The 20,728-nt window shown below is 43.1% G+C and overlaps 1 protein-coding gene across 2 annotated transcripts; it reads right to left on the bottom strand.

Moving 5' to 3' along the window:
• Nucleotides 1-6: 6 nt before the first annotated feature.
• Nucleotides 7-20,728, bottom strand: LOC118410168 (synaptotagmin-4-like). Of its 2 annotated transcripts, none has more exons than XM_035811704.1 (6): nucleotides 20,176-20,728; nucleotides 3,097-3,802; nucleotides 2,759-2,912; nucleotides 1,542-1,707; nucleotides 1,305-1,429; nucleotides 7-1,056 (listed from the first exon to the last, which is right to left on the bottom strand). In XM_035811704.1, exons 1-6 carry the CDS (start codon nucleotides 20,258-20,260, stop codon nucleotides 802-804), a joined length of 1,491 nt encoding a protein of 496 aa, XP_035667597.1. In that variant the 5' UTR covers nucleotides 20,261-20,728; the 3' UTR covers nucleotides 7-801. The 2 variants fall into 2 exon arrangements, with proteins under 2 accessions (XP_035667597.1, XP_035667598.1); XM_035811705.1 differs by lacking the exon at nucleotides 20,176-20,728 and adding an exon at nucleotides 5,736-5,887.

Raw genomic sequence — 20,728 nt, 5'->3', positions numbered from 1 at the left:
TCAGTCAATTACACTTCATTGGTAAATGAAATTTACAGATGTTACACTCAAGTGATACAAAATATATAATTTGCAGATGTTGTGATGACGAGCTAAAAATAAATTTATTTTATTCTGGTCAGAACGTCTGAATGTGTGTCAAAGGTGGAAATCTCCAAATGAACGCATTCAAACAAAAACATATAGTTAGGTAGTAAGTCTATTTTATTTTTTTCTTGTTACGTATGCTCATGGGCTGTTTCAAGAGACTAAAAATTCTCGTTTCGTTTGATGGGGCCTTCAAAGTTAAACAAGTTTTCCCATCCGCATCGTTTTCATTGTGGAGCAGTTTGTATTGTACGATATTTCCACAGACCGTCCCTTGGTGGTCTGTGAGACAGATGAGAAATTACAGAATTTGCTCGAGTTGTGGAAAGTACGTACTCCGGTCTTCATTAGGAAAGGTGATCATTTGAACTTGAAATTTCTCCACACTAGTCCTTCAACAATAGAAGAACACAGATTAATATTTCTTCTCAGATCTGTTTATATGATATTGTGTCGTTCTTTGTATTTCTAACTAGCTCCTATGAGCACAAACGTAAGATATTTTATTTTATTCACAAAATCCTCTCTTATTTGATTTCACTGTGCGTGGGATATCGGCAGCAACAATTTGACAACTCACACTTTCACAGGCACGTTCACAGGCAGGAATGGTACCATTATCACATCAGGTGACAGGCAATCACGCGAGTTTCCGGCAAATGCCTACAAAAGGTGTTGACATGTCTCCCGGAGACATTTTCTCAAATACTTGACCTAATTTGAGCTGAAATTAAATTCTGCTTTTGTGTAGGATTCTTTTGACAGTTTCCTCTTGGGGCTGAATTTCCCGGAGGCTGGCTGGATGGTGTGCCATCGGGCGCTCTCCCGGGCCCGGGGCTGCAGCGTCTCGTTCCAGTGAGACACGCCGGACGGCGGAGCGGCGGGGCCGATCAGCACGCTGCCGATGACGCCGTCTCGTGTGTAGATCCTGCCGCGCATCACTACAAACTCCAGGGAGTAATCCTCAACCTATAGACAGGAGACGGAACATGGCAGGAACATGAAACCTCAACGTTTGAACGGTGTTGTAAAGAACGATGACATCGGAAGTCGTTTCAGCACCAAGGAGAGTAAAAAGATCGTATCGGTTTGAGTGCAAAATGATACTCTCCGAAACATCCTAGCAGTAACCACGCCCATATCCAAAATAAAGTACGACATTATCCACTTTAACTTTGAGCCAGTCTAGTGGGTAAGTAACAGACGTGGTTCCTGACCTGATCTGAAGGAATGTCGAACAGGAAGGGTTGGTTCCAGACCGGACTGGAACCACTCGCTGACTTGGTTTCCTTCGTCTCCTTGACGTTTCCACGATGGAGGAGACGGACTATGATGTAGTGATCTGCATGACAAGTAACGTGTTACTCTATAAGCATTTATACAATTCATAACATTGCCCTTTGGGATATTATTTGAATGGGATGCGTGTACCGGTTACAAGACAAAACTCTTACCTGCTGTTCCTGGAACGGGGAGCGACATCTTCTTCTTGGTGAGGTTTTCCGCTTTTCTGATCAGGACCTTCATCCTGTTGGACATGGCCTGGTACTGCAGTAGTACGAACAGCTCACAAGACTTGGCTTTTTCGTCAAGTTCTTCCAGGTCAATTGAAGAGGAGATCTACAAAAAGCAAAACGGCAAATGAAGGCGATTTAATGTGATTTGTAATGGTTGTAAGAAAGCCGTATGAACATTTCGTAGAGCAACTCCAAGTGCTACAGAACCGGGCTGCCAGGGTAGTTCTGCAACTCAACCTACAGTCCAGCAGTGTCCTCGACCTTCATGAGAAGCTCAGCTGGCAGTACCTCGCAGGGAGAAGGCGGGATCATGTGTGTGTTATGGTTTACAAGTGTATCAATGGGCTAGCACCAACATACCTATCATCCACCTTCTCTCACAACCACAACTTACACAATTACCAAACCAGACAGACATCACTCTATACAAACCCTTTTTCAAGACCACAACAGGACAGCGTACATTTGCCTACAGAGGTGCTAAACACTTTAATTCACTACCAGCCTACATTAAGCAAGTTCCAAGCCTAAATTCATTTAAGTCAGCTTTGAAAGACCTAACATAGTCTCAGTACTGAGTAGTGACCTCTGACCTCCCAAACTGTTGACCTTGGATCGGATTATGATTTTGATTTATCTGTGTCTTTCATGTTTCAGTTGTATATATATGTTCCGACGTGTATGTCTACTTTTCTCTCTGTAAGTTTTTCTTTTTATTTCCTTGTATGTATATGTGAAACTGGGCCCTATTGAAAACCAGTGTATTAGCACTGAATAGGCTACCCAGGTGTTTGAAAATAAAAAATAAAAAAGAGCCAGTCTCCTTCGGGGCAATTCTGAATATATCCAGTGTCCTTCAGACCAGTTGCTGACTAGAATACACATCTCCGGATCATTTCCCTTGTATAACTTCGTTCCATTTTTTGGCGACACTTTAAGGGTGGGTGCACTTTTTATAGTATAACTATCGATTTGAAGCTATTCAGAAAATTGCCTGAATGCATTCCCTAGGGGATTATTTTGAGGCAGTCTTTGGCTATGGGTAAAGGGCACCATTTCGGACAGTTTGCTGCTTTAGGCACAGAAAATGAAGATTAAGCTCGAAGAAACTGTTGAAGAAATTGACAATATTATATAAACAGGTGTGCACTGACCTTCCTGAGTTTTTCTCCCTTGGTCTTGGATGACTTGAGTTCCCTGCTGAATGTTGTAGGCACGTCCCTCCGGTCCCACTCAGCCCCCGGGAACAGCACCTCCCCCACAAACCCGTCCTTCTTGTCCCACAGCTGCTTCACGTACACAGCAAATCTGCACACAGGGTCAGAGCACAAACTTAGATACTCCACTCATCACTGTCGTATTCGCCATGGAACGTATGACCCACAGCTAACACAAAATGTACGTTTTTCAAGAATAACGTTAGTATTACTCAGTATAGCTTACTGATTTGTACGTGTGAAAAGAGGAATTCAATAAGCAACTCTGCAGTTACCTGAGATGTACGTTATCAATGTCCTCCCTCTCCATCGACTTGAACTTGAAACTTTCGTTGAATTGCGGGTTGAATGACTTCCTGCGGATGGTTGTCTGGACAGCCTCCTGGTGGGAGGGCAGCAGCCAGACCTTGACGAAGGCGGCGCTCTCCATACTAAATGTCCGCGGCAGGTTACTGACGCCGAGAATGTTCACGGTCAGGGTGTGGTCAAACGCCGAGTGGAACAGGCTGAAGTGAAGCGTAGTCTTGCCACCGGACACCGTGGGTAGGGGACCTCGGGGCGGGTCTATCTCAACCGAGGACGACTCTTCTATCGGACCATCCTCTACCGACTCCAGCGTCTTACTACGCCGGAGATTGTCCCTTCTCCCGAGCAGTTCGGCGGACGGAGGGTCCGGGCAGGAGAATCGCTTGACCCGCGCTTCGTTGGGGTCAGGCGTGGATGGCGGGAGGAAGGGAGAAGACGTCACGGAGGAGAAGGTGGGGCCGGTCCGTAGGTCTGCCGGGTCCAGGGTGTACTTGATGCTGGAGGAGGATGTCGGGCCGAAGGGAGTGCCTTGGAAGGAGACGGACAGGCGCTCGGAGGGTTGTCGCGCCTTGGCCCGCCGGTTCCATGCTCGCAGCCGCCAGCAGATAGTGCAGCCCAGGAGAAGTAGGAAGCACAACACCGCGGCGCCCACTGCGATCAACGTCTGGGCATAGGCTGGGGGAGAAAACTTGGAATTACTAAGTGACAATGTTTAAATCAACAAGGATACGCAACGTTATCTCAACTACTTCTGTACGTTTACTAACTAAGTCAGTAATATGGTTTCTTTATCCATATACAATGTCACTTACACTGGAAAAGAAGCATCGTGACACTGTCTGTTGTACAGGGAGACTTTTAGTCGACTTCCCAAAACATAGTATGACAAATTTTCAATTTTTAACTTACTACTAATACACAGACCCCATGACCGCCTCTAATTATTAACTTGCGACGGACTTTGGGTTGTTGAAAATGTCACATTATGCACAGTCCCTACGCCAAAAGCGTTTTAGTTCAAGTGGCCAAACATGACGTTGTGAATAAGCGAGTTAAATATGAGTGGAATACTACATATGTAACAGGACTACATATGACATTGAAACAGGTAGACATAACGTTATATATCGAAGTACTTTCTCCCTTCATTGGAAGGTCGAGGCTGTTAGCAGTTTACACATCCCATGGCGTGGCAGGTACGAGTAAACAATTACTATTGGAGGAGCATGTATGTCATTCATTGGAATGTTTGTAAACTTTTAAAGGTTGACTTTAACATCCTATCGAGGAGGGCAAAATTTAGTGACATATCCTAATCATACCACCATAGTTACCTCGCTATCTCTATATAGCAAAGAAACGTAACTAACGAAGTCCTAACAGGCCTAAGTGTTCATACTCTTGTCGTACTCTAACCAAGTGTTTGACTGCCTGTGTTTCATCTGGCGCTTTAGATAGTCTCTTACTCACTGTTTAAAACGTAAGCTGTGTGAAGTACGGACCCTCTGTGTGTTGTGAGTCGCTGGTAAGTGCTAGCAGCTACTTTGTAGATGGATCCTCCCCACACGCTCCAAACGTGGAGTAAGTTTTTGAGATGCACGCACCTTGCCGCGTGGCGAGGACATTTCTACTACGAAAACACTCCACGGACACTACAGACACTTTCGTCTTCGTACAGCCTGCACTTCCCAAGCGGAGAAAGCTGGAAAAATGCACGTTGATCTCCATTTTGTTATGAAGTTTTCAACTTTAACATTTGAATGGTACTCATTGTCCAGAAAATGAGATCACAAATACGTCATCCTCGCTTCTCGACAGCTCTTTATCGCAATTATGAACATGTTCTGTACCCTAACACGCTCAGAGCTGAGTCACTCTTTGAGATCGGGCGCCATGCCACGTGGAAACTTCAGACAAAATTGAGTTACATGTATGCTGTGAAGCTACAGATGTTTATACATTGTGTTTCTAGGGACAACCTTGTGTATAAATGTTTAAGTTTGTGTACCGACTAACGATTCTCTTCAAAAGTATCATATTGTCATCTTTTGAGGCCCACATATTGATTATGGACCGTTTAGAACTTGTTTCCTGCTTTTATAGAAGAAGAAGAAAAACTTGATTGCACGACAATTGTACATGATATAATGTATGGCAACAAGCATTACATCAAAAGTACAAAATAGAGGTATAGGATAAAGTTTAACAACCTAGTTAACGTAAAAATAAGGGCTAACATAATTCTTAGATATATTATTGCAATGGAGTAGGCTAATAATTAGTTTCGGTATTCTTTCTAATAGCAGAGCAGTCCTTGATATATTTGCCTATTTTTGCATTATGGGAGTTCTGACATCTAAAGATATATATAAATCTGTTTGTAGTATCGAGTGTCTTGAAATCTGTTGTACTTGATTCGAGAATGAGTCATTACGCAGCCTTCACAAGTCTTATACAATTGGCACTGCGTACTTAAATAGCAACCGGGAAGCATAGCAATCTAGTGTACATAGCCACTTACTAAACCTGAGTTATGAAGCAAATATATACTACATTAAAAGTGCATTTCTTAATTCTTAATTATGTCTCCCTCTTGAACGCTACTTACCAGGCAAGATGCCCCTCATCGTTCCGGGTCTAGGAAGCTGTATCCCATACCATGTCTGTCGTTAAGAATTTTGAAAACACGAACTAACTGTCGTGGGATGTTTACCGTTGTTTTTCTTTGGTGGACAAAGAAGACCGAGCCGATGGCAAGGAAACGTGAGGTGATGTAGTATAAACATAGGGATCGTACATAACTAAGGAGCAGACGACAAACAGTATCTATTAATATTAGCTAGATGGTTAACGGGTCTTTTATCTTATATCATCTATAAATGTATTTCTAAACCAAGAGTAGTTAACATGGATTATATTTTTCATTGAGTTGTGTTTATCTAAACAAACTGAAAAATCACATCTCCGTCGTATTGCTTATTATTCAGTTGCAATACCGTAAAAGTTTACATCCTTCCATGTATCATACGAAACATTAGGAATTCATTCCATCGGCAGCAACCTGGCAGTGTCCTACACCGGCTGTGCATATTCCTGACAAGGCACGTAGACTAGTACTGCAACAGATATCGACGATAGACAAAATTTTGTTTGCTGACGAAAATGTCGTACCATGAATAGCCATGCATGTACTTGTTAATGTATTAAATGAAGGTTACTCTGGGCGACGCCTTCACGTTCCTCCGTTTCCCGACGGCCTTTGGACCCGCCTTGTAAATCAGACGACAAATGTGCAACGTTATCACCACAGCAATTTACTCCCCTGGCAACGGTCGCCAGAAGGAACTTTCTGATTGGTCAAAACTCGACCTTTCGAGTAAGCATCTGCTCGGAACGTTTTAGTGCTAACACTTTGAAATAACAAGATGCCATAACGTTTACACAAGTGATTAGATCAAATTGGCTCGACGTAATGGTCACAGAAAACTATCAGCAGAGTTCTGTCACCCAACAAAAGACTTCATTTGTCTCCATAATTGGTTAGTTGGAATAAGTTGTGGACATATGAGATCGCCTGTCTGATAGAAGTAAGGAGCTTTGATGGCAACTATACAGGTTCCACGACAAATTTACAATCCCTGTCTACCTCTCAAACAACGCTTAGCAATCTGCAGTCAAAGCGTCAGGTTTATGAGGTTGTTGTAAAACCCCATCCTTGTCTTTGGACGAAGTGGTTGTAAAATGTGTTTGTCATTAAATACAACAGTGTTGAGCCAGACGGACAATGAAAGTAGGCAGTTCTAGGCCGTCGGTAACTGTAAATTCAAATCTCCTTTGAAACATTCACGACTATATATTCTCGTACGTGCTTTACACCATCACATGGTTATTTATTAGTTCTGCCATTTCAATGGAAATGTCACAATTTGAAGGGAAGTTTTGCTTCACAATTGGTCCTTTTGATCACATTCCACTCAATTTATTCCATTTCCTGCATGCCATTACATTCACAGTTACCGTGTATGACATTTTCTTAAGAACCCTTTGTTGCTATGTCACCTAACGGCACGTTCATCAGTCGCCGTGATACCAAACTCAAATTCAGTATGACTCCAAGAAATAGCCCTGTTGAAAAAAAAGCAATAACACTTGCCACCATTGTTAAGAGCAAAGTAAATGTGTACAAAAATGTTGATATGGCACAGCTGCAAAGTCATGTAAAGGATATTTGGTTCAATGGAAGGTATCCCAATGGATGGCCACAGAAATGCCAATAAGCTGGAAAGACGAATGGGGTGTTGGAATTGCAGTAATAACTGCATGCACGATGTCATTCCAGAGGTACTCGCCATTATGCTTTCAGTATGAGATGAAGGTTGGGCTCCCCTGGTATGTGACTTTGCTACTACAGGAAAAGTTTTTTTTAAATATCTTTTGACCTGGACATGTTATGGTCTTGATTTTTGGCGGTAGGTAGCCTGTGATGTAAGGAAGAAGTTTTGGAAGTACAGGCGCGACTGATTTCCAGGAAATGCTGGTAGCTTAGGCAGAGATGTACACAAGGATGTGCCAAAAGTATGCCAATAGAGATGTGCCAAAAGCATGCCAATAGAGACTATCTACACTGTGACCTGTGTAAGTTAGTTAAAGGTGTACGTAAGCAAGTTAATATTATGTATACATTTGTATGTAAAAGTCATATAAGTAATCTGAATATTTTATGAAGGTATGAGGACTCTTGTTTGATGATGAATTCCGTCGCTGAGGCAATTATCGCACTTCTTCAACCCTCATTATCCAAGACAAAAGTATACCCAGAGGGATAAAAAGGAACCCTACATTGGGTAATCCTAAAAATGAATACCTGTAATGCAAGGTATGTGCAGTGACTGGGTATCCTGGAACAAAAGAAGTCCTGTTCTTAAGACATTGATTTCTTACATAGGAGGAATGCCAAGAGCTGAATAGGATTACGTGTAGAAGTGCATCCGGATAGACTTATAACAGGGACTTCATGGCGGATATTGACTTAGAGGGACAAACCGGTAAGTACTTTCGGGTGGGTTGTGAAAACACACAAAGGCAGTTGCACCAAAGGTATGAGCACGCTCAACAGACATAGCATATAGAAATGTAAGTCCACATTTCTGAAAAGTGAAAACAAAAAGACTCGCGCTTATCGAAAAAAAATCATAATACTACATGTATACAACGCAAGTTCACTCACTTCTCGTTGTTTTTTCGGGTCTACTCTTATCAGTTTTCATCTCACTGCTGCTCGGTTTGTTTGATGTCAAGTGTGAAGTGCAACCCTCAACCAATGCGAATGTTTACTTCTACAGTTTACCTTCGCCTTCATGTCATTTCCTCAGTCGTTGTTCAGAACTTCTGAAGTCTAACGGTGATCATTAACCTTTGTGCAATTGCGCATTCAATTCCTCAACAGGACGTAGTTTCAAAACTGTATAAAGCTTGTCTTTTCTCAGCGTCCATCATATACTTGCAGAGACGTCAGCCTTGAAGTTTTGAACTGGTACATGTGACCATATAAAGAATGTACTTTAGAGAACCAACCGCTCAAACGCCGTTAGATTACTGAATACTTTAACGGATGACTTACATCATTTGTTAGGATTTGTATGAGGTTGACGTGGCTATGTTTATGTCAATGTAGAAACAAACTTCCCCATTCTCTTTCCCAGTGTAAAACGATAGCAAATGACTTCTCGAAGTACTCACCTACCAAAGAACGAATATCATTCGCTCTCGCTTACCCAAGGAGTGTTTATGTGCATTGATTACATCGACACATCTTTCTGGTACCAAACTGAGTTTGAAAAATATTGTCAGCTTGGAGCTTGTTTTACTATTCCGGTACTTTTCAGTTTTTGGCTTTTATCACCACTTTTGACCTTCACTTCGTGTAATCAGAATATACGTCGTTATTACTGGAAAGTGAGTAAGAAACGCCATTTGTTATGTGATTTCATGAGAAGACGAACTACGACTTTCTCACCTTAAACGTTTCAAAAGTACAGTAGCAATCATGTCAAAAGACGATATTTATGACGAAGGTACATGTAAGGATCTGAGTAATTCCCCAACTGTCTTGTAACATGCGGCGTTGATGGACCGTTATCCATCGTTGTAATAGCACCACTGAAGGAAACTGACAGAATGGCGTGGGTGTTATAGACGGTAATGAATGGATCACAGTACGGGTTGGTGATGAAGATGGCACTTCAGGAAGACCTTCGCAGCTCTTTGGCATTTCATGTGGCTTCGCAGCAGTGATTTCGATAGAAGAAATTGTTCTCTACGGTCTGTAATTTAAGGAAAGCACACACGTGAGCGGCAGAAACGTGAGCTAGCTGTAGAGTACTCCTTAGGGTACGGAAGGTAAGGGGTATTTCTTCAGTAAATGAAATACACTTTTAAAAGTTTACTCGGCTATTCTCATCCTTCTTTTTCACTTAATCAATTTTCTGGCCGCATTTTCCCCAAAAATACAAGATGCGTGATTTGACGTACTTTTGTTTTGTTTGTTTGTTTGTTGGCACTGCAATCCCGGTAAACGGACTCATAGTTGCTGTACGTGCACTCACACCGGGTTGAACCCTAACACTTTTCGAAAAATGTGGTGGCTTCTTTAACATGCTCGATGAGTGGCCCTCTTCAAATGTCCTATCCGAGGGACATCCCTAATCGAAGCTATCCGAGGGACATCCCTAACCGAAGCTATCCGAGGGACATCCCTAACCGAAGCTATCCGAGGGACATCCCTAATCGAAGCTATCCGAGGGACATCCCTAACCGAAGCTATCCGAGGGACATCCCTAATCGAAGCTATCCGAGGGACATCCGTAACCGAATTCGAAGCTACGTACTCATTTTCACTTAAGTCAAATACTACCTTCAATGTAATACAAATACAGTACCTTCCCCAAGGGCGCAACCTCGGAGCAGTAGACTCGAACCGAGGACCTTTGGATCATGATCGATGTTTGAAAGTGGAACATGAATGCGAATTACCTTAGATGTTATAACTTCTATTCTTTCTTACTTTGGCATTTAGAAAGTTGGAAGTACATATCTTGTACAAAAATGATTTCAGTATCAAAGACTCAACACATTTGACTTAGCATACTTGAGTTATAACATATACATCTTATGAATGTTTTGAATTTCAAGAAAAATATCAACGCCCCTCCGTTGACTGCATCTTCACTTCACATCTTTGCTGCCCTTTCGTAATGACACGGCGGGGACATATAGTCCTACCTATGTATGGCGCCAACGGTTCACAGTTACAGATTAGTTACTGTTGAGTTACGCCCTACAATTCCCATGATAAATTCAACTGTCCTGAATTATATGAAGTTTCAACCCCGTGCAAAATTAATCAAGCGTGAAATAGAACATCCTTGTGTTACCCAATCTAATCTAATCCAATCTTATGTGATATAAACCAATTTGATACACGTTGACCGATTACATGGTAAGATGTCATTTAATACTTATCCATCATAACGGGTACAGTTGTATGGTGTGTTGTAAATTATGCCTCTGTGCTACATGTATTGCTAGTCACCCTGACAGGTCTGGGACTGAATAAACAAATTTGGTCATTTATCGAATGAAGACATTATCTGATCAAGGTCCTTGGTCTAATTATCAACGCCCATGTACTGGCCAGCTGGTATTCGCAAATCCTCGTCCCAATAGCCTTGTCTGAATTATAAACATATTCTTATAATTCATTTTTTAAGAAATAACCCAAACGCACTTGATTTACTTTTGTCATGTTCGTACCATCATTATCCAAGTTGAACGATAAAAAATAAATCATAAGACAGGTAGACGGGTGCTGTTTGATCTACCTCATGTTTGGGGCACTTCGCAATCTTTTAGAATATTATTAGGTATCCAGGACAGTGTCGGTGAGTTTTCGGTGGAAAGAAAGCCATAAACGAAGCTGACCAACACATTCCATACATGCCCTTCTCTCCCATTCAGATATAGATTTAATGCTGGAAATACATGTGTGATTTCGAAGGTACGGAATATTAATCAGAATAGACCGTCCTGCAGCTGACTTTGATGATGAGCTACACGAAATGTTGGCCCAACAAAGCGTGCGGCATGAGAACAGAGCCACATGTCCAACCCTACTTACCGATAACAAACACGCGTTGTGATAAACGTTTACAACTGTTTCCTGTCGGCACCCAAGTCAAGATGCCCCGTTTGATAACCTACCTTCCGTAACACACGCATCAATATGTTGTGCGCGTTGTCGAAGGTTACTGTTTCCTCCATTAACAACGAAGTAATGCAAGGGGGAATACGCCACTTCAAGTGGGATACGCTGAATGATTGGGAAATTACATCAGCGTCGATGTACGTATGCGAATCTAGAAAATAATTAAAAACCCTCTAAGGCATAAAATACATTCCTTTAATGTCTAACAAATACATACAGACAGAAGTTTGGAGTCAGAACCTATGTTGCTTCAAGTGGAGTGAAGGCACGGATGCTAATGATTACGATGACATGTTTCTCCTGAGACTGAGTATTAAAAGCTTTTGCTGGATGCGAAGCTAATCCGTGCAGGTGTTCTCTTGCCGGTATGTCGTGTGTAATAGCATGAGGCACTGACATGATCCTCGTTTCAAGGCTTTTGCGCCTCTGAGGTACTTTGAAATATGTTTATTGATTTTTAGTACATATTACAAATGCTTGGAAATATTGCACATGCAATTGGGCATTTATTCAAAGATCTGTTGACGAGGGATTACCTTTGGCTTAATTTTAAGATCGATGGATGGGATCTGATTACAGCTGCTGTCTTTCATTTATTTCAGGCGCTGACGCGGAAAAAATGTTCAATTTTCTGGTTCATGGGGTACGGCAGACACTGTGGATGCCGTGTGACATAGTCGCAACTTTCTTACATTTGTTTCTGTACAAATTTGTCTCTCAGATGTTCTGAACAGATTGTAATGATGACTTGGTAGTCTATGCGGCAACCGATTACATTCGTTTTGGCTAAAAATCTTTCTCGCTTTCTCAGAACACTGACGGTTTGGGTCTCAACTTTCACGATATAAAACATGGATAAGTTTTTATATATCAACACATTTTTTATGCCAACCGCATGGTAAATGTTGATATTTCATGTGAATCTACGACAAACGATGTTAATGTAACACGACAGGTCAAGCCATCTCTCCACACTCCACAGTGTTTATGGCAGATTCTAAGGGATAGACCCTATTACCATCCACATCATCACTATGTCCCTTACACTATCAGCAGTTACAGCAATCCTAAGGAGTCTGATGGAGACTACTGTTTCCCTGTCCAACCCCAAGGGGCTCGTAAGCAGACTTGAGAAAGCGCGATGTTGTCAAAGGGGATGTAATGCAATAATCCAGAATAAATCACCTGGTTTAACGTTCAGAATGTTTCAGTGTTGCTATAGAGTTACCGACCACATGGATAATCCATGGTTTAAAATCTTAACAGCTAGGATCTAAAAACGTGACAGGTTGTTACATTGTGATGTGCATGCTTGATTGTGTTATTTCCATCACCTATCCCCATCTATTCTACATCTATAAAGCTAAGAAATTGCACAACCCGCTGTACGTGCAATTTGTCCTTACGTTTTTTGGGAGGCCACGTCCGCCACGCATTTCTGAAAACGTTCAGGCTGCACAGGGCAGGCGCGCCGCATTCGTACGGAGGCGGTACTTACCACTTACGGATCCCAAAATATTGCCCACATTTTGGCACGTAGACAGCACGTATTTGCACGTACGGCGGGTTGTGCCCCTAGCGTAAGCCTCATACATGTCTTTGGATGTGGGAAGTGCCCTACGAACAGGATGGACTTTGATTTATATCGAGCTCCACCGGCTGGTATTTGTGTCACGCACACGTAAACGTCCATCTCCAAATGTAATATGGCCCAAATAAACCAATGTGACCTAGAAGTCATCTAAAGCCAGCGGCTCAAGACACGCGAAGTTGAGAAGACGGAAATCCCTGTGTGATGGGGTGAAAAAAGGTACGACAATTACGTAGTTACCGGACGGTTAGGTTCTATAAGGGTGAGAGACTACGTGTGCGACGCTGATGCTCTTCTGCACGCGTCCATTCGTGACACGGTCAAGCAAGACTGAGCAACCAAGGGCGTAAGGCGACGTCTCACGAGAAGTAAAACAGACACGTAATTTTCCACTCTATAACGCGACGGAAAAACGTTTGGAAGGTCATTCTCTGGCAACTATCAAATCAATTTTAGCCGTCCAGCTTACGTCTCTTGAATGTAGATGAACGGTGCGCATTGTTTGCTATATGATTTGATAAAGTATAATGGCCTGTATAGTTGAACAATCGATAAATTTGGGGATTAAGCGAGGGCGATGTGAGTAGTGAGGCTCAGAGGACGTCCTTTCATATGATATTAAAAGGGCATAGACAGAGTTCTGGGCAGAGTTCTGACGAGTAAGGGCAGAGAGATATTGCCAAGGACGTCGTGCATTACGGGTATCGTGTGAGTCTGCCCTGGCCTGCTTCAAAGCCGTATGATGAAACACGGGGAGAAAAAATAGAAAGTGCAACTGCCCCACAAACCAGCCTCTCTCATACTTTGTTCCCCTCGTTTTTAGAAACGTTAACTTCACAGAACCGTAGAGGGACATGGTGTCTTATCTATACTCCCACTGCACTAGGGCAGCGACCTTGCTGCGACTTAAGATCTGACTTGGCGCTCAATGAATTTCAAAGATTTCAAAAAATGAATCTTTTTACGCTTGGCTTGTTTTGTTGCCTTTTCAGATATACTTCTACATTTTGCATGATATTCCAGCTATGAGGTAAAGGGTTACTAGTAGTAGTGCACAAATCTATTTCAGGTCGCGGTGTAGTCGCAGCAAAATCACCGTCTGCCGGAATGGTACATCTTGGGGCTGAATCAAAGCTTTCCACAGCTCTGAGCCCTAGGCAGTTACGGTGAATATTGACGAAAATGTCAGCTGACAGATTGGTCGTAAAATAGACTGAGACGGTGGATATGACAAAGTTCACATTTACCATAAGCATTCTACAGTGCTATCCAACAGTGTCCCCAACAATGCGGACAGTACCCTTCAAACAGCAGTCGGAAAACGTACATACAAATACACATAAGCAGAAATGTACAAGGGTAATACAGTAGTGTAATTTCTTGCCACTTGTCAGAAGACGGTAATATAAAGTGTTATTGTAGCCTGTTTGCCGTACCCACACAGTAGTTGAGTTGTCAGCTAATCTATCTAGACATTAGTTACTGAGCGAAGAATGAGGAAATCACAGCATGAATGCATGTACGATATCCGGGATGAAGCTGAGGACACACAGAGCGAGGCACGTGCCAGGGTGCCCAGCCTAAATAGTGGCATGCACGGTGATCACACAAAGCTCCAAACTTTTAAACCCTCTAGTCAGGAGGCAGCCTACCTACCGGTCTGTAGACGACAGCAGGAAGATACCATCATATCCCTTCAGGTGCTCACATACACCGCAGGCGACCCTTCCTCAGGCAACATTCCATCTGTCTGCATCTGACTCCCCAGACACAGAGCCGCCAGGATTCACATCATGGCGCGCTTTAAACCTCCAATAAACCCCGTCGCCCCTCACCAGTGTAACCACTCCCCCAAATGACCCACATTCAGCTGCAAGGTGACTGCATGGGATGCCTCTCACAAAGGAAGCGATCCGGAACACGGAAGGCAATAATTTGCCTTATCTAATTTCTTGTCATCTCAATTCCAAGCCAAGGAATCCCAGAGGATGCATAATCTACTAACTCTTAGAATATCTTACAAAATCACTTATGCTAGTGACTTCGGCCTATTCTCTTGAGAAACCACGCGCATTGTAAATACGTACTTTGTAATTCAAAGTAAAGTAAAAATTAAATTGAAATTTGAATAGAGATAAGGGATCGTTGCCATACTATATAATTTCTAGATGTCCTTGAGGCAATACAACAGAAGAGCACAGTTCATAATCTTGGACCTAGAGCCAAGAAAGTGATGTAATTAGAGAGAGAAGTTTTTCAGACGCCTTTAGATCATCATAAACGTCAGACCACCGTAAGTAATCAGCCAGAACGTTGAAAGCACACGGGACGGCCTCCCGCCAGACAACTAGTCCTATCTCGGCATCCCTATCTAGGTTAATTGGTGTAGTCTGGAAGTGATGTCAGGAGGTCGATCGTCTGATAACCGTCAAGAAAGGAACAGGCATATCTTAAGAAAGAAAGCGGTCAGAACATCATAAATTGTATCTTTCTTCTACAGAAGATCACACGTGCGTTTAAGTCAATCGGAACCTCCACCCAAATTGATGTCTGCGATACAGTAAGGAGAGTCCTATATATCTTCATTAATCTTTCAACTTCAAATCCCACTTTCTTGGTCTTTCTTATCTGGATGATATTCACAAAGACACGCAGACTTTGAATAAGGCCTCCGGCACTGAAGACGGCTTCTTTGGCATAAGTACAACGTATCGTGTACATGTTCGCTCTATCTTTGAGGGAAGTAGGCGGCTACTTCACATGCTCTATATCTGTTTATAGTGTTTATTGAAATGAAACAGCTGTTCGTAGATAAACAATGCAAGTGTTACGGCTTGTCCCACTTTGTCCTGTGACCATGTGGCAGCCATGCCGGGAAAACCAAACGATCTATGTATATCTAGCTATTGAGCAAATGAAGATTCACGATGTGCGTTTTTTTGCCACGACAATCCTTCTCATGATATGACTATTATTTTTGTGTGTTTTTGTTTCACCTTCATTCCGATACGTACCTGGAAGTCACATGGAGTAAGGGTTATCCCTTGAACAAATACGCTAGAGGCAGGAGCTTTGAAGACCGGTAGGACATATTTTTCTGAATGAAAGTGTGGTGTAATGGAGTGCCAGGATACTGAATTCCTCCTTCCGCGATCATCAAAGGAAAATCCACATGAAATCGTCCCAGGAAGCCGTCCCAGGAATCATCAGGTAGTTTATGTTCCTTTTAGCTCAATGACAGCAATGAACCGCCCACGATCTATGGGCCATTCAGCAGTTTAATGGCAGGATCTGCGCCTACGTCAAACAATTTAAACCCAACGTAACAATGGCCTTGCTGGATAGATTTCCTGAACCTGTATCTGTGTAAATCATCTGGTTCTATAGCCCTTAACTCGACGTTACACACAGTTTCGAGGGGGTTCGGGTGGAGGTAATTACATGTATACAGCGGATGATTTGCAACATCCTCACACTTACACATCAAGCATACTAAAAGACTCCTGTCGCATTTGATAGAAATAAGTTCATAATTTTTGTACCGGAATAAGTTGGTGATTGATGAAGCTATTTGAAATTACCTCTCTGTTTACTTTAGTTACTCACTGAATAGTGATGGGCATGTCATATCTCCCATCAAGCAGTACAGACAAAACAATTTACATTCATTTTCATCAGTTAAGAATTGGCGTTACCTATCTATTCAGATCTACAATCTGTAGTACACAGCAGCGCCGCTACAGGCATGGTTTATATCACTCTCTTGAGTCTCTTCTTCGCAGTACTTTCACGTCTGCCTAGTCAGCCGGAACGAACAGGTCTCCAAAGCCCCGATTCTGTTGCTGTTCCCACAAGGCAGAGAATTACAGCTCCCTGTACTTGACTGCCATATCACAAAGCCAAGAAAGCATAACGCTCAGCTCTAAATGCTAAAGCCCAGGAGAACTTTGCGTTGAAATTGAATTTTCCAATCTTACGCCACTCTTCACCATCAAACAGATGATACGGAGAAGTGAGCTAATGTGGCTCGATCTCTCTACCTGAATGACGCAGGCGGGCTGTCTCATAAACGTCATAGCTATTCACTGCACAAGCACATAAGGCTTTTACGCAAAACCTTTCAGCTTATGCTCTATTCTACTGGGGCACTTTCGTCTTTATAAAGATTGATGTTTGGATGGCACAATCTAAAGGTTTGCATGTGTTTTACCCACGCCCAGTAAGCAAGGCCGGCTATCTCTCGATTTTGATATTCGGAGTGCGGGACGTCAACTTTACTCCTATCCTTGGTTTTCTTATACTATCCCTCCTTTTCCCATTTTCCATTCTTTTCTTCCTTTGATTGTTTAAAACATATAACGGCGCACATGTACAATATTACACGAATACCAGTCATCTCATACTGCGCAGAAAACACGTAGGCCGTTATGTCCTGTATGATCACAGGGCATAAGACAAATTGAAACTTGAGGAAAAAGTGTTACATTTGTTTGTGAGCGTCTAATTGGCAGCGAGAGAATAGTTAATTGGTCCCTGGTGCTTTGTAGCCCGCGGCTCATCGTGTCGATACTGATAGATAAGTTATGTCCCTAATGACGACATGCTGTGAAAACTGGCTGGACGTTCTTAGGCTCATACGTAAAGATATTAATATAATTTTCCCTCGAGAAATCACTGCTATTGGATGGGGAGCGAGACGCAATAAGTTATGTTTGCTTAACTATACCGAGTGCGTGTTCTCAGAAGGACGTGCATTACGTTTTATACCTGCCATCACTTCGGCATGCAAGAAAAAACGACTTCAGGCTACAAAATACATGTCCTCTAGGAAGAAAACCTGCGGATGTTATGCAAGGCCTCATTACAAAGCTATGACCTCAAAGCGAATCACCAACGAGTGCACACAATGGTCTCAAAATGAAGGATAAGGGCAAATGGTAGCTTAAGATTTATGCAATTTGTGGACGGATCACCTTATTTGAGTGCGCCACACGTCGGTCTTGTATGGTAGGGTTAGAGCTGATACATAACGTTTGACAAGGCCTCATGGCGCAATAGTTATATCAGTACCATAGATTGAGCGCTTATTGTGGCAGTGCCGATCCCTATAAGGATTACGTCTACCCTAGTTTTCTAACACAGAAGTGCCCGACATCTTCTACAGCTTCTAACAGCCCGCATGTTCTCTGCTTTGATGTTCTCTGAACTGAAATAGACTTTTCAATTGATGACTGAAAGCTTGGTTAGAGCACGACGTCTTAGCTAGTTTTCCACAATCTGTCTCGAGAAATACTGGATACAGAGGGATGTAAGTGTACAAAGTATTTGCTCTTGTCAGAAGAATTAGGAACAGCGTCAATAAAGCTAACAGGCCTGAATCGCTGGAGGGGACGTTGTTACTCAAACTTGTGAAATGAATTACTTTTAGCATGTCCCTTTTACTTCGTACCCAGTGGCATCGTGATTGATACATGGAGAAAGCGCATTTTTCAGTTTATAGATTGAAGCAAGTACACCTGATCTTCCATTCGGCAGCCACAGGTAAGCGTTAGGACTGCAATGGGCTGTGAGAGTGGTTCAGATTGCTACGGTCTATATAACAACGTTATGCAGGCCGGTTTTATAAATATCACTCACGGCACGGCAGCATCTGAAAAGCCAGGCACATTTTTCGCCGAGGAATCTGACCCAAGGGTAAAACAGCGGCTTTCTAGAGCTTTCCCTTTATTGTGTGTTGGGGGGAAAGACCCTTGAGTAGCTCAGATCGATAAATGTTGGCGTTTCTCAATCGGGGTCTTGACTTGGCGGCCTGCAGGACTTGATGACGCACAGCAGAGATATCAGCTTGCTCGTGAAGGCCCTCAGTGGGTCTGGGGGTGCATACGTAGCGAAGGATTAGCCAGGGCATGACTGGACTGCGGCATTACAGCCTGAAAGCGCCACACGCTCAAATACTTTGATTACCTTGGTCAGGGGGAAGAAGCACGGAGAGCGGCGAATGATACTCGGGAGAGGACTAGTACGGGGCTATGGCGGCACATACTGATGCAAAGCTGAAACGATATTTGTTCAAGCGGTGCACCCTGGCGGCTATATTTGTTACACAATACCAAACAATGAGAAACCTACCCCTTTAAACTAAAGTCGGCTGCATGATTTGCTGACAGGCGATGCATGAAGTGGTTTCATGGGATGTGATAAAATGAAGGAAAGATACTTCAGGCTTTTGTCGTCAGGTGATTGACTCCAGTAACCAAGACTTTAACCAATTGTAAGCGAGTCTGGAAACGTGAATGAGTTTATTGACTGCCACTGAATTCTCGCGGAGAAACGGCGTTGTTCCTGAATTAGTATGTCAAGGAAACACTTATCGACTGTGGTACAAACATTGATAACGTCAATCCAATTCCCTGCACAAATTCTTCACAGACAACTGCACTATGTCAAACAACGTTTACACACACACACACATACACACATACAGCCGGTGCTACAACAATCACTTTTATCGTTCAAGAGAACATAAAACAACAGACGCTACCAGTAAAATTAGACAGCTCATGGAGTTCACGCGCTTTCAACACAGGAGCTCGTTACAGATACCTCTGTCTAGCGATAGTGGCACCTGCTGTTGCCAGGAGCTGCCTTATGCTAGATATAGTTCACAAAATGCAGGATATGGCGGAAGAGATAAATGAACAAAGAGTGCGACCAAATTGACGTGGTTCGGGCTTATCTGAGTCTCTAGACAAACATATTGATTGATTGACAGTTGACGGTAGCTATGAGAACTCAGGCACGAGAGGACCGCATCGCCACAGAACCAATAGGGACGAGAAATCTATGGCAGAAACAAACAGTTTAAAAGCTACTTGTTGCGGCTGTCACTGCTGCAATGTCTGTAGCAAAGGGAAAACAAAGGGTGGGACAATTCTCCTGTACAACCAACAAGAAAACAACAACTGAAACGAAAATACAAATAAATGAAGAAGTGACAAGTCATAACAGGTCACTTTGTTTACCCTAATTTTCTGTTTTCTTCAGCATTGTGAAACTATGCTTCAGGCTCTGGCTGGTCATTGTCAGATATTCTGACCCCGTTTTGGTGTGACGGTGTTGCAGTTTCACACACAAGAAAGACAAGATGGTTTTGAATACCCACGCGCAAATTGTAAAGAAAAAACAATCCCTTACCACTGAGATTATCAGTGCCTCCCATGGAAGCCAGGGTGGTGTCCCTCTCAAACTCCTGCACGGGTTTCTTCAAGAAAGAGCTCATCTTTGGAGATGGGTGAAAGTCTGCAGATGAGAGTTGGGAGTGACAGATCTGTCCACGCTGCAACACGCCGGAGGAGAGTACTCCAGTGTCCTGCTATGTCAGGTGTGATGCCATCGTGCACTTTGTTTCTAACGAGCTCCGAGCTCAAACACACCAGACGTCTGAGCGCTACCACTGACTAGAGGACCAGGATTCGGACAGTTCAGAGTTCACTTGTCAAGCGAAGCCGCGGCAGACACCTTCCACCAACCTCCCGTCACCAGACGCTACGGCTGAGCGGCGCTCTCGGGATTGAAAACGCCGGCCGGTGGTTGGTGAAAAAGTGAATGTAAGCAAGCGGAGCAAATGGCTGTATCCGGGTTTGAGGAACAGTGACGTAAACCAGCTAGAGGATCCGGGTTCCAATCCCACGACTCTACCCAATGGAGCTGGTCGGAGCTAACGGGGACCGCTGTTGGCACTTTCCAC

Source organism: Branchiostoma floridae, chromosome 2 (assembly GCF_000003815.2).
Source record: "Branchiostoma floridae strain S238N-H82 chromosome 2, Bfl_VNyyK, whole genome shotgun sequence".
Classification (NCBI taxonomy): domain Eukaryota; kingdom Metazoa; phylum Chordata; class Leptocardii; order Amphioxiformes; family Branchiostomatidae; genus Branchiostoma; species Branchiostoma floridae.
Note: the sequence above shows the minus strand (reverse complement) of the source record. Positions and strands in the feature narration are given on the sequence as shown.

Coding starts and splice junctions, on each gene's coding strand:
- LOC118410168 (XM_035811704.1), bottom strand. CDS start 20,260: ATGAGCTCTTTCTTGAAGAAACCCGTGCAGGAGTTTGAGAGGGACACC. Junction 3,803..20,175: donor AGGCACTGATAATCTCAGTG/GTAAGGGATTGT, acceptor TTTCTCCCCCAG/CCTATGCCCAGACGTTGATC. Junction 1,430..1,541: donor CCCCGTTCCAGGAACAGCAG/GTAAGAGTTTTG, acceptor CTTGTCATGCAG/ATCACTACATCATAGTCCGT.